This window comes from Leguminivora glycinivorella, chromosome 10 (assembly GCF_023078275.1).
Source record: "Leguminivora glycinivorella isolate SPB_JAAS2020 chromosome 10, LegGlyc_1.1, whole genome shotgun sequence".
In the NCBI taxonomy this organism is placed as follows: domain Eukaryota; kingdom Metazoa; phylum Arthropoda; class Insecta; order Lepidoptera; family Tortricidae; genus Leguminivora; species Leguminivora glycinivorella.
In genome coordinates, this window is record NC_062980.1 from 14,036,770 (window position 1) to 14,050,483 (window position 13,714).

General features: G+C 39.8%; 1 protein-coding gene across 1 annotated transcript in view; it reads right to left on the reverse strand.

The window, feature by feature from the left end:
* Window positions 1-13,714, reverse strand: part of LOC125230488 (facilitated trehalose transporter Tret1-like) — a 39,811-nt gene continuing 26,097 nt past the window's right edge. The window contains 4 exon segments of the mRNA XM_048135649.1: window positions 1-1,261; window positions 4,754-4,975; window positions 12,344-12,610; window positions 13,363-13,571. Of these exon segments, the coding sequence (XP_047991606.1) occupies window positions 731-1,261; window positions 4,754-4,975; window positions 12,344-12,610; window positions 13,363-13,571 (1,229 nt within the window). The 3' untranslated portion in view covers window positions 1-730.

A 13,714-nucleotide genomic window follows, 5' to 3' on the forward strand; every position in this document is an offset into this window, starting at 1 on the left:
CACCTTCATACTAGCCCATAGACCGAGCGACAGAGACAAAACAGTTTTGACGCCCGTGTGCGCGGAGCCTGAGAAAACGGGACGACACTACGATGTTGCCACTTTTTGATTTCTATTTTTTTTGCCGTTGTATCTACGTACCCAAATATTAACTAGTTTGAAATAAATTTGAGACTTACTATAAAATTAACTACATTATATCACAAAGCAGCGCATAGTTTATTATTCGTTTTATTTATGTACACATATAAAAGGCAATGTATCTCTCTTGCGAGTCATATTATTTATGATACCAACTGGCTGCCTTACTTTGTATATAAAACTAACAAGTGTTTGACAATATGGTTATCAAAATATTTCAGTTTCATAAAATACACACGTTAAAATGCACGATTATATATTATTAGGAAGTAGTTAAGTACCTGCCTATCTACTATTGTATGTACTACACATATTTTGTGGTGATATTTTAAAACCAACTTCAGAGATCAGGTTTTAGTGATGTTGAGGATTTCTTTGAATACACTCGTACGTTCAATTGATATGAATCAAAATAAATATCAAGTGCCTTCGATACATATGATTACATAAAACATATGTGTGTCAAAAATCGTGCTTCCAGTATCTACCTAGTTAAAATGCTTGTATAAATAAGTTATACATATTTTCATTTTCAGTGGTCCAACGTTTCACTTAAGTACATTTCACACTACAATTATTCTATTGCGATTCAGACCTCTTGGTTATTCGTGGCTTTTTTCCTTGTGACCCACAATAAGTTAGGCTTCTGATAATACTGTTCGATTTGCAGCAGAGACTTGCCCTTCGTCTCTGGTAGTAAAAGGAATAGTGCAACAGTAGCGAGGGACGATGACGCGCCGAACAGTCCGAAGACACCCGTCATGCCTATTTTGTCTTTCATGACGGGGTAAAGTTTGGTGAAACCGAATAGGACCGCGTTGAAGAGACAGAAAATGTAGCCGCCGCAGAGGCCGCGTACTTTGGTAGGGAGGAGTTCGCCTATCATTAGGCCAGGGAGGAGGAAGAAGCCTAAGGTATTGAAGCCTACGTAGGCTAGCATGAGGATGGGTGCTGCGTAGCCGCCGTCTCCCTGGGACAGGATGTACGCGAGGGAGAGAGTGCAGGCGGCGGTGCCGACTCCTGAGATCATGACGAGCCCTCGGCGGGTGATGTGCATGAGTAGCACGCACGCGACCACGGTGACGCAGAGGCGGACCAGGGCGCTTGAGTTAGCGACCACCTGTTGAACAGAATTGGTTTAAATATTGGACATATCGAGTCTTGATTGGATGTTGTAACAAGTGTTTACGGCTTTAGACACCTGCCATAATATCGTCTTTCGTTACATGCCATTATGTCACGGATATTTCAAAACTTTGTTTTGAGTATTTTTCCAATATGAGGAAGGCAACTGGATCAATTTCCTATTTGATATTATTTTGACGTCGCACATGTATCGTAATGCGTCAGTCATCGTGATTGGCTTTTGATTAAGTAATAAAAACATGTGCTAGACACGTTTGTTTATGCTAGCTTGCAACATCGATAATGTCGCATGATGTCTGCTGCCGCGAAACGTGAGAGTGAGTTGATAATTTTTAAAGGTCGCGATAGCGATAAGCCTTGTGTGAAGAACGCAATAAGGTATGATAAAATTGATAAATGACGGTGACTAATAGAAACATGCTGAACGCCATTGACATTGACACATGCAGTAGGTGAGCAATTGAATATGTCCTAGACAAGGCATTCGTTCCTATCACACGTAAGACTTATTGGAAAGCGACGAATCAACGATGTACTTATACCTAAGTACGGAACGAGTACATATACCCTACCTATTGCGCTCTCCGCTCGCTTTGGCATTTTCCGATATGCATTATTAGTTTATTAGTTTTGATTTGAGGCACGTGTTCAGTACCATTCATGTACCTACTCTAAGGCACTAGTCCCACCAAAAGCGAATAAGCGATGAGCTGATGATGAGATGATGATGATGATGATGATGGTTATAGAAACGAACGAAAATATCGCTCACGGGTGAATCCACGTAAAAGTAACGTGAGTCACGACTTCATTGAGTGTTCATTTGAGGAGTGTCTTTTCAAAAGGGCTTATTTCCACTTTGAACTTTTTTTGGGAAATCGAGAAAAACATAATTCCACGGTAATGATTTTGAAATTAATATTTAATTTGCAAAATTGTAATATTGTAAGTTGACGTTAATGCTTTGATTACTTCAAACGTAACATGTGTACCTAAATAAATATTTTAATTACCATATGTTTTTGAGAATTAAGCACTTTTGATGCGAACTTTTGGGAATTAAGCCCTTTTGTTGTGGCCTTGTAGCGTAAATGTTATTATTTTAAAATAGTTTTATTTTATTTTTGGATTTTGTATTAACGTTAGTTGATATGAATGTTGTTGTAATACATACATTGGTTTATCCAGATAAATAATCATTACACATTTTTCAAAATGTGTTCTAAACATTGATGTTAATCTTTTTTTTAAAGATCAAGGCGAGACTTTTTGAACTTTTATCTCAAAACAACGAGTAATTTTCTATAGGTACTAAGAAAAACTGCATTCATAGTTAAAAAAAAAGAAAAAATGGAAATAAGCCCTTTTGAAAAGACACTCCTCATTTGAACTACAGCTGCAAATGAAAGGATCTATGCATATATCGGGAAAATAACACTTATTTAAAGATAGATTATCACTTGTACTTGCGTCGTGATTAAATGGAACATGCCATAAAATCGTGACTCATGTTACTCTTGCCGCGGAATGACCCTTACTCACTTTTGCTCCCGGACAAGTGTTTCAGTAGAAAAAGCAACATTCAAAATTTGTATAGGAAATTTTATGCATTTTTAAAAAATCCACCCTTTTTACTGACGTAGCTGCCTAAGATACTGATGTGCAGGATGTGCTCTGCTCTCTTGAGGATTTAGAATAAAATAGAATATCTTTATTGCGAACCATGGTACACGTAGAGTTGTTACATTTCATTAAAATAGAGCGACATGGCGCCCTGAGAGGGCATTGCAAAGCAGTCTTATATCTAGTTATCGTAAAACAAAACAAATACTTAAAAATAGTGTTTACATATTAGCGAATTATTTTGTCCTAGCCTATTTTTGTATTCAGTAAGTAGGAATACTTACTAATATTTAGGTATACTCAAGAGAGCACATAGGTTAGGAAAATAATAGTTATTAGTAGTATCTTAAGTATACCTAGTTATAAATATTTGTCCTCCATATACTCTTGGACGGAATAATATGCCTTTGATATTAAAAGTGTTTTTAATTTTGATGAGAATGAGTTAAGGTTTTTTATATTTCTAATATTGTTTGGCAGTTTATTATAAATCTGTATCGCTCTGACATATGGGCCATTTTTATAGATATCTAAAATTGGTTCCGGGGGAGAGAGCTTATCATTACGACGTGCACTTTTACAAAATTCAAATAAATGTATGTTCTTTCTGACAAAGTTTGAAATTTCGAAGATGTACATAGAGAGATGGGAGAGTTAAAATTTGAAGGTTAGTGAAAAGTTTTTTTTGCAGCTGTCAGTTTGTTTTTATTGGTTAGGATGCGGACACATTTTTTTTGGGCTACAAGGAGATCGTGGGCATCACTGCCATGGCCCCATAGAATGATACCATAACGTAACCAGGCTTGTGCGTAAGAATGGTATGCGGACAGAGCGCACTCTGTATGTGTGTTTGACTTTAGAATGCTCAAAGCGTATAAAAGGGTTGACAGCTTAGATTTTATTTTTGAAATGTGTTTTTTCCAGTCGAGATTTATAGACCATCGTGGGTCTCTGATCATATATACCTACATATATGACATGATTAGTATGTTGAACAGGTTGATCGGCAGCAAGGGCTTTAGCACCGGTGTGCAGGTCACAGTCACATCACTCACTCCTAGCTCACTCAGTCTCAGTAACTCTTAGCTGTGCTGTGCCCCTATAGTGTCTAGTGCCCTGTAATCCCTGACCATGTCCACAGCGTAGAATACCACATAGCTGCCTGACAGAATCTGCAGCATGTTGAACAGGTTGATCAACAGAAGGGGCTTCAACACCTGTGCTCGAGTCACCGTCGTGAATACTCTTAGCTGTGCTCCTAGTTGCAAGTTTACTTGAGGATCCATCGCGCCGCGTGTATCTCTAACCATATCCACAGCGTAGAATATATCCACATAGCTGCCAGACGGGACCTGTAGCATGTTAAACAGGTGGATCAGCAGGAGGAGCTCCAACACCTGTGCTCGGGTCACTGTTGTGAATACTCTTAGCTGTGCTCCTAGTTGCAAGTGTTACTTACTTGAGGATCCATCGCCCCGCGTGAGTCCTTGACCATATCCACAGCGTAGAATATGACCACATAGCTGCCGGACAGGATTTGCAGTATGTTGAACAGGTTGATCAGCAAGAGGGGCTTCAACACCTGTGCTGGGGTCACAATCACAGACTCTTAGCTGTGTAAGCTGTGCTCTTACAGTCTAGCCTTACTTACTTGAGGATCCATCGCCCCACGTGAATCCCTGACCATGTCCACAGCGTAGAATATGACCACATAGCTGCCGGACAGGATTTGCAGCATGTTGAACAGGTTGATCAGCAAGAGGGGCTTCAACACCTGTGCTGGGGTCACAATCACAGACTCTTAGCTGTGTAAGCTATGCTCTTACAGTCTAGCCTTACTTACTTGAGGATCCATCGCCCCACGTGAATCTCTGACCATATCCACAGCGTAGAATATGACCACATAGCTGCCGGACAGGATCTGCAGCATGTTGAACAGGTTGATCAGCAGGAGGGGCTTCAGAACCGGCGCGCGAGTCACCGTCGCGAAGAATCGTATGCTGTGCTCTCCTCTCGCTTTTTCTTTCTCCCGGGCTGATATCAGCTCGTGGAGTTCGCGCTGCGCCTAAAAAAACGTGATTAAATTTATATTTACATTTTGTTATTAGAATCGAACTAATCTAACTTGAATTTTACAGATACCTGAAAACTATCTGACCTTGGTTATTTTATACGTCAAATTTCTGTTTAAATTTTATTGAACACGTGCAAAGTCTGCCTTATCAAAATCGCTGTCATCAACTTGGCTTGGTCTGATTTTAGCACACAACCAGGAAGTGCTATTTTATAAACGTTAGCATGCGCACTTGAAGAAACGCACTTAGCAGGTTTTTAGGGTTCCGTAGTCAACTAGGAACCCTTATAGTTTCGCCATGTCTGTCTGTCCGTCCGTCCGTCCGTCCGTCCGTCCGTCCGTCCGCGGATAATCTCAGTAAACGTTTGCACTAGAAGGCTGAAATTTGGTACCAATATGTATATCAATCACGCCAACAAAGTGCAAAAATAAAAAATGGAAAAAAATGTTTTATTAGGGTACCCCCCCTATATGTAAAGTGGAGGCTGATTTTTTTTTTTCATTCCAACCCCAACGTGTGATATATTGTTGGATACCTAGGTATTTAAAAATGAATAAGGGTTTACTAAGATCGTTTTTTGATAATATTAATATTTTCGAAAATAATCGCTCCTAAAGGAAAAAAAAGTGCGTCCCCCCCCTCTAACTTTTGAACCATATGTTTAAAAAATATGAAAAAAAATCACAAAAGTAGAACTTTATAAGGACTTTCTAGGAAAATTGTTTTGAACGTGATAGGTTAAGTAGTTTTTGAGAAAAATACGGAAAACTACGGAACCCTACACTGAGCGTGGCCCGACACGCTCTTGGCCGGTTTTTATTAATCATTTTTTATATGGTAGACCGCTAGACATTAAACAATAGTTCTAGTTTGAAGCAGGCAGACAGTATTGCATAATTCGTACACTTGTTCATGTCAAGTTGAAGGCTGTTTTACCTACTCAATGAATGTATTAATTATTGCTGACTCCTTATTGCGTCATAGTCATACTCAGTCACGCAACGTCGGTAACATGTGGTAAGAAAAGTGGTGGTAATTAGATATGGTTCAGATTATAGGATCCTTGTTTAAATTAATGATATTTCGAAGACCAAGCTCTTCTCGGAAAACTTTCCTAGCTTAAGACCTAGCTAGGTTTTAGTTTGAATTGAAGGCTCAAAAATCTGTACATACATCTAAATGCTTTTTTTTTCAATCCAAGCTAGTAAACTCACGAGTTAGGATAGGTATGTAGGTATCGTACGTATAGTCTTAGTACTTTTCATGCAATACGACACGTTAATATGAGTGACTAATTGGCTATGCTGTCTTCGAGGATGATACAATGTGACGAACGGATTCGTTTCAGTGGACGATAGATTCAGTTCCTGACGCTATGGACTTCGATCTAGATCTAGAATTCAAATGCTAACTATACGTTACGCTAATACTGAGATGTTTCTAATTATTGTATTGTTTTTCAGCAAGTTGCTAGTTCATTTCAATTTTGCCTATACATTCAATTGCCTAATATATGTTATCAGTAGTAGGTACTGGGGGTAAGTATACAGGCTATTTAAGCCTATTAGATTAGGCTAATACGTGGGTTGTTGTTTTGTATAGGTTGTCATGACAATCGTCCCTGAAAAACTAGAGTAGGCAGGTGAAGTAAACGGGTCAAAACATAGTAGGCATACTATGTAAACAATAGGTTGACTGTATGTTTTGAAACTGATCATATGAGCTTCAGACTTTGATTTTATAATTTAAATACAAGTTAATAGGCACATTTATGCAGTTCACAAAGATAATGAACAACAGAGATCTGTCTGAATCATAAGCACCAGTGATTAAAATACAAGTGCGTTTGTGTCAGTAAGGTTGCATCAACGTACGTTCGAGAAGCGAAACATCAATTGTGATTGTCGCGTTGTTGAGCTCATTACAACCATTTGTACTGGTTGATGGAATCACATGACAAACAATGGAATATTGTGGACGTGCCCGCTGAATTATGCAAGGATTTTTACGCGTGGAATGCCCGCCTGTTTATACTGTAAGGTCAGTGCGGGCAAGACCGGCATAGTTTATTTAAAATAAAGTTTGAGGGGATAAAACTTTATAATTAATGTAGTCTGGCTTAATGCGCATGGTCCTATGAGATAGCAAATATTATATTTTACAAATCTTTTATAATATTTTGGTGAAATAAGGTACTTTTAAGTCATAAAAATCACATTTTATAAGGCTCGGCGGGTTGACCGTCCTCCCGCGATGAGTACAGAAAGACCGTCTAGTGCTTGTTGTCGCGTAATTTCATATGAGACTATAGGTTCCAAAATCATGATCATTGTTATTTTACGTAATAACAGGGCAGAATGAGCTAGATAATTAATAAAATAATGTTAAAATATTGAACATATAGGCATTTTTCTATTTATAAGGCAAGACCGGCATAAGTCCCGTAGATGGGGTTCATAACCTTTTCTTTTCAGGTCCAGATATTGCATAATACTGTTTTTCCAACGAACATCTGCGATATAATTTAGTCACGATATTACAGGCTCATATAAATCCAACTACTTATCTGTTTTTGAAACTTTTTTATTAAGAAAAGGTAATAGGATATTAAGATACGTGAATTGGTTTGGTAACATTTCTTAGCAATGCTTGGTTTTTCTATAGTTACTACCAGAGTTACCACCTACCTGAGCTATCACCCCCGATAACCTATTGACGACACCCATGACGACTTTTTGTCAAAGTGACAGCCAGCAATGTCAATTAGCCGTAAAATAGTCGGTCAAAAGTGTCAAAACCGTTTTAAAGGGTACCCATACGGTCCCCGTTGGGTATAGTATGAATTTTGAGAAGCACTTTTCGCTTTTGCCCTAATCTGTTAAACAAAGGCCTTTGTTTCTATTATTCGCCGCGGTTAGCTCCCGTTTCCACAGCACGTGCCAAAGTCTCAGTGTAGTTAAAAAGCAACTATCATGATAGCAATAAGGTTCTTAAATATGATGATGAATAATGCAGTGTAGGCTTACTTCTGTTCACCTCTTATCATTCTTCACAACCATGTCACATATATTTTATTTTTACTTAATACTTTCGAATGATTTTAGTAACACCATACGAATCATTATCAAAACTGTATTTCGAAGTTAAAATCAAAAACGGTACAACTATCATAAGCCAAAAACGTACCTATATATTGATATTGTTTACACTCGACTTATTTCCAATAAAGCCTAAAAAAGGTTGGCAACTCCTTGTTTATCATATGCCGGTCTTGCCTTGCTCTTTTATGCCGGACTTTCTGACTAGGCACAATTTGTAAGTTACATATTTCAGAACATAAAACTAAAAATTGAGCGCGTTTTGAGTAGAATAATAGTACTAGTCAGAAATAACGGTTATTAAATGACTGCGTTACATACATGATATACAAATATTCTGACTGCTTCTATTTTATTTTATTTTTTTGCGGAACCATGTTGAACTCGATGTTCGAGTTCGAAACGAGAAACAAGTTTATTGTTAACTAGTGTTCGTCCTAGGGATATGTATTGAAGACCAATGGATTAAGGATAAAAAACTGCTATACCTCCTGAGGTGTGAGAAGCGTAGATATATAAACAAAAAAGTTATAGTCAATAGACGGTCTTTCCGGGTAGACGGTTTTCCCCACACTGACCTTATGCGATATTTCATATTAGTTTGTGGAGAAAATAAGATCGGTTATTTTTTGCGCGGTAGAAAGAAATTAATGAAGCTAACATATACATATTTAACACGCATAATAGCGTTAGGTAATAGCGATAAAAAAATCCGCGGTTCTTTAAAATCTACAACCGCCGTTCAGCTACCACTGCTACCAGAGGGTCTATCGCAAACAACGTTCGATGTGTTGCCTCTCTTAGTACCTAAATTCATTCCAAGGTACCTACAATAAGAGTGACAGGGTGGCAACATGTCAAACGCGGTTCGCGGTAGGTCATCATCATCCTCCTTGCGTTATCCCGGCATTTGCCACGGCTCATGGCAGCCTGGGGTCCGCTTTGATCACTAATCCCAAGATTTGGCGTAGGCACTAGTTATCGACCGCCATCTGACCTTCCAACCCGAAGGGTAACTAGACCTTACTGGAATTAGTCCGGTTTCCTCACGATGTTTTCCTTCACCGAAAAGCGACTGCAATGGAAAATATCAAATTACATTTCGCACATAAGTTCCGAAAAACTCATTGGTACGAGCCGGGGTTCGAACCCGCGACCTCCGGGTCGAAACTGTCGAAAGTCGCAGGCTCCTACCGCTAGGCCACCAGCGCGTGTTACGCTGCGGTTCGCGGTAGGTCTTCAGACTCTTCAGAAGTCAATTCAATCTACGCTGTTCGGGAAGTATCGGGTTGAAAGCGCCGTTACTCGTCTCGCGTTTCGCCACTAAAATTCTTGGGCGTCATGGTCAATGTCTTTGGGGTCGTTAGCCACCACCGCAATGCTTGGGGGAATGTTTTAATACCTACTCATATGAAGCGCCTACTACTCTCTTCTACGCCCCAGATATTTTTTGCCAGCCTTATGGATTCTGGAAACACGATCCTTGTTCGGCTACCGGCGCCATCGATCAGTCTTATCTGCGCTATTCGGAAGCTATCAGGTTGAAGTTGAACGGACTCGAGTCCGTCTCGCTTTTCGACACTAACGGCTCAGCCACGACATTGGTCTAAGCGCGACAGCGGCGAGCGGCGGCCATACATTGAAGCGAGACACAGCGATGGGACTTTTCATTCGCACGTATGGCTGCCGCTCGCCGCTGCCGCGCTTAGACCAATGTCGTGGCTAGGCCGTAAAGTTCTTGAACGTCTGGGGTCGTTAGCCAATATCGTGATCGGTGATTAATTCGATAGCATAATTTTTCTGTTCAAAACAACTGGATACCTACATTTAGTATCGCGCCACCATGCAAGCATTGAGTTAATTATGGAAAGTTTTTTTTTATTATTAGGTATAAATGGGCTTACTCTTGGCCACAGACTAGCCAAAGGCAAAGATGTGGCCTACGATGGAGTAAGCTCGACCAGAAGATGCCTGTTTACTCTTGATTTGAAGGTTGCCGGTATTATGTAAATATACGTAGGTAAGTAGCTAAAGACGTAGGGACCCAAAGTTTAAATCTGACCTCTGAGGAAAACCTAATTGAAACCAAGTTTCTTGTTTTGCATTTGCACTTCCCACTACTATAGGCTTAGGTCTCTCATTCGCAATAGGGCTTGGCGCCTAGGACCTCTACGAATATCTTTTCCTTCATGGAAAAGCTAGTTGGTATTATGTCATACCAAAATATTAAATGATATTCCGTAAAGTTTATATCAATACAAATTTTACCTTAACTGCAAGGTAAATAATTAAATTTATGATGTTTATCTATCGCGAATAAGGATAACTGTTAATATAAACGGTAAATGCAAATGACATAACATCTGTTAACTGTAAAACCATTGTCTTTGGCTTGGCCGTTACTTCTACTAATGGATATATTGGCACGACAATTACGCCCACTACCATGTGAACTTGAAGTAGAAAATGTCAAAAAATGACATGTAACCAAACATTATATTTTAACGATTTTTCGTTAATTTTAAATAAATTGAATAACAAGAGCTACTATTTCAAGTGTAATTTAGGTAGATAGATTATAAAGACATGGATATAATACCAAAAATCAGTTTCCAAAGCATTACTCACGGTATAAACTTCCAACCCCAGACTACAGAAAGAGTCAATAAATTGGTGCTGGCAGGGCATATAAGGAATCTTGAAGAACATAGGAGTAATGGTACAAGTTCTTCGAGCTATGGTATTCGCTAAACCTCCGTCCCGTTAATGCCATATAAAACAAATCTAAACGTAAGTACCTAGTCATGTCCGCGGCCGCAGAAATATCCGACACGGGCCTATTCCCAGGCTAGGCCTGAATCTTTAAGCATAATCTTTTACGGTAGGAAAAATACTAACAGCGTATTGAACAATATTAGGTAAACAAAGCTTAAATATAATTTATTATAATGTTTTGTTTTGACATGTCACTTACGTTTTCTTTTCACCGTAGACCGTAGCTATCCATTTAGTTCTTTGATCCAATTTCCAGTGTGCTCTAAGAAACACATAGAACGTGCAACGACTATTTATGCCATTATTTTTACAATTAACAACGAAACATCATTGATGCCCCATATCAAACATTACACATTGTATTATATTTTATGAGTTTTGATAGATGACAACCACAATCAGTGTCGATTTTGACCACCGCAAGCACTGCGATCGCTTTGCTTACCCCCTCCATGCACTTCGCACGAAGCCAATAGGAACATATAGCTAGTTTGAAGTTAAAGGTCATTCTAAACTACGTTGTCGCGTAGAAATATGGACACATGAATATGTTAGCACTTAACGAGTGTTTGACGTTGAACTCTTGAACTATAATAGGTTTTTTTATAGAAATAGATAAAAAAGTTTTAAGGACCTAGATATACTTAATTTGAAGAATTGATTTCAGAATCGTTTTTAACCCCCGACGCAAAAACGACGGGGTGTTATAAGTTTGACGTGTCTGTCTGTCTGTCTGTCTGTCTGTCTGTGTGTGTGTCTGTCTATGGTATCGTAGCTCCCGAACGGATGAACCGATTCCGATTTAGTTTTTTTTTTGTTTGAAAGCTGAGTTAGTCGGGAAGTGTTCTTAGCCATGTTTTCTTTGTGGTGCAATAAAGAAAATTGAAATGCATAATTTTATTTATAGGTGCTATTAATTTCTAAATGACTTCAATAACTTTTCCTTAATGGGCTGTCTACCTTTTATGTACCTACCTTTTATGGAAGTACATAGAATGTGAGGAAGTTGGATGAATAGGTACATACAATGTCAAAGCTATAAACTGTGGTTGAAAGGAAGGATATTGACTAACACATACTCAATCCTATTTACCTACACAACAGTATGCGATGTTGGTAAATAAATACCTAACATCGCAGTTAGATTAATGTTAGATCATTCTTTCAGATAGGTAGAAATAGCATGGCAGTTCAACCATTCTTTGAGACCTTTCTTAAAGGCTAAAGAAGCCATAAAGTACCTAGTGGTCACTATATGTGAAACCGCAATACCATAACAGGTTATAGCAGCAAATGGATTTCAAATGAGCGTACATAAAGCAAAACAGCGCCAATTTACATTATTAGATATTCAGCACCTAATTCTTTTGTTCTGTCAAATTTCTATGAACGCTAAAATGTTTAGTTTGTTAAGTAAGCTTAGTTGATACTTGACACGTACTAAACAATAATAATTAGAACAAAATATTTCCAAAAAGGACTTACAATATCAGGATCGCCGCGCAGTCGAGACATCGCAGCCATCGCATCGTGGAACCGGCCCCGCCTGGCCAGCCACGTCGGACTCTCGGGTGAAAAGCAGAGCGCCACCACAGCTAAACTCGGCAGCACTATCGACAGCAGAGCGACGGACCGCCATGATAGCACCCCGCCCAGTGCGTATACGTAGAGCACGCCAAGGGAGTACGCGACGAATGGAGCGCCAATGAGAAGACCTCGTAGCCGCGGTTCGGCTATTTCGCCCAAGTAAACCTGGGAAAAAAGCGAGTGTAAGTGTCTTTTGCGCTATTGTTTTTACAATGGGCTCTGCCAAACAGCAGCATGCCGTTATGTACGGACGTGCCAATTATGATCCACCCTATGATGAGGCCGATGAGGGGTGGTGTGCAGCTCTGCAGTGTACGCCGAGCAGCATGCTGTTGTTATAAACGTACCTATGACGATCTAGCTTATAATGAACGCCCAGCTCAAGGATCTAGAAGGTTTAAAGGAACTCTTTTACCTGTGAAGGTGCTGCCATGACTCCAACAGCGAAGCCACAGAGTACTCTGCCAAACAACAGCATCCCGTTATGTACGGACGTGCCTATTATGATCCACCCTATGATGAGCGGCAGCATGCAGCTCTGCAGTGTGCCGCTTGTTAAGAACGAACGTGCCTATTATGCATTTATGATCCACTATAATGAGGGATAGCGTTCAGCTCTGCAATGTGCGTCGAGCAGCTTGCCTTTGATGATTTAGCTAATAATGAACGCTCAGCTGAAGAACCTAAAAAGTGTAAAGGAACTCTTACCTGTGAAGGTGCTGTCATGACTCCAACAGCGAAGCCACACAGCACTCTGCCAAACAGCAGCATCCCGTTATGTACCCTATGATGCGCGGCAGCGTGCAACTTTACAGTGTGCGCCGAGCAGCATACCGGTGTTATAAACGTGCCTATACTGATCCAGCTTATAATGAACTCTCAACTCAAGAACGTATAAAGTGTAAATGAACTCTTACCTGTGAAGGTGCTGCCATGACTCCAACAGCGAAGCCACAGAGTACTCTGCCAAACAGCAGCATCCCGTTATGTACGGACGTGCCAATTATGATCCACCCTATAATGAGGGGAAGCGTGCAGCTCTGAAGTGTACGCTTTCGGCCGATGAACTCCATGATAGGACCGGAGACCATTGAGCCGAGCGGTGTCGCGGCGGAGTGGATGCTCGCTGCAACAATAATGATAAGATAATCTATGAAATCGGGCGTTACTCTGTGGAAATCCATGATGATTAAAATCTAGAAAATTACTTCGCTAATCCGCGAACAGATAACGTGCTAGTACTTCTAGTCAATTAGTGCTAGCCCGTTA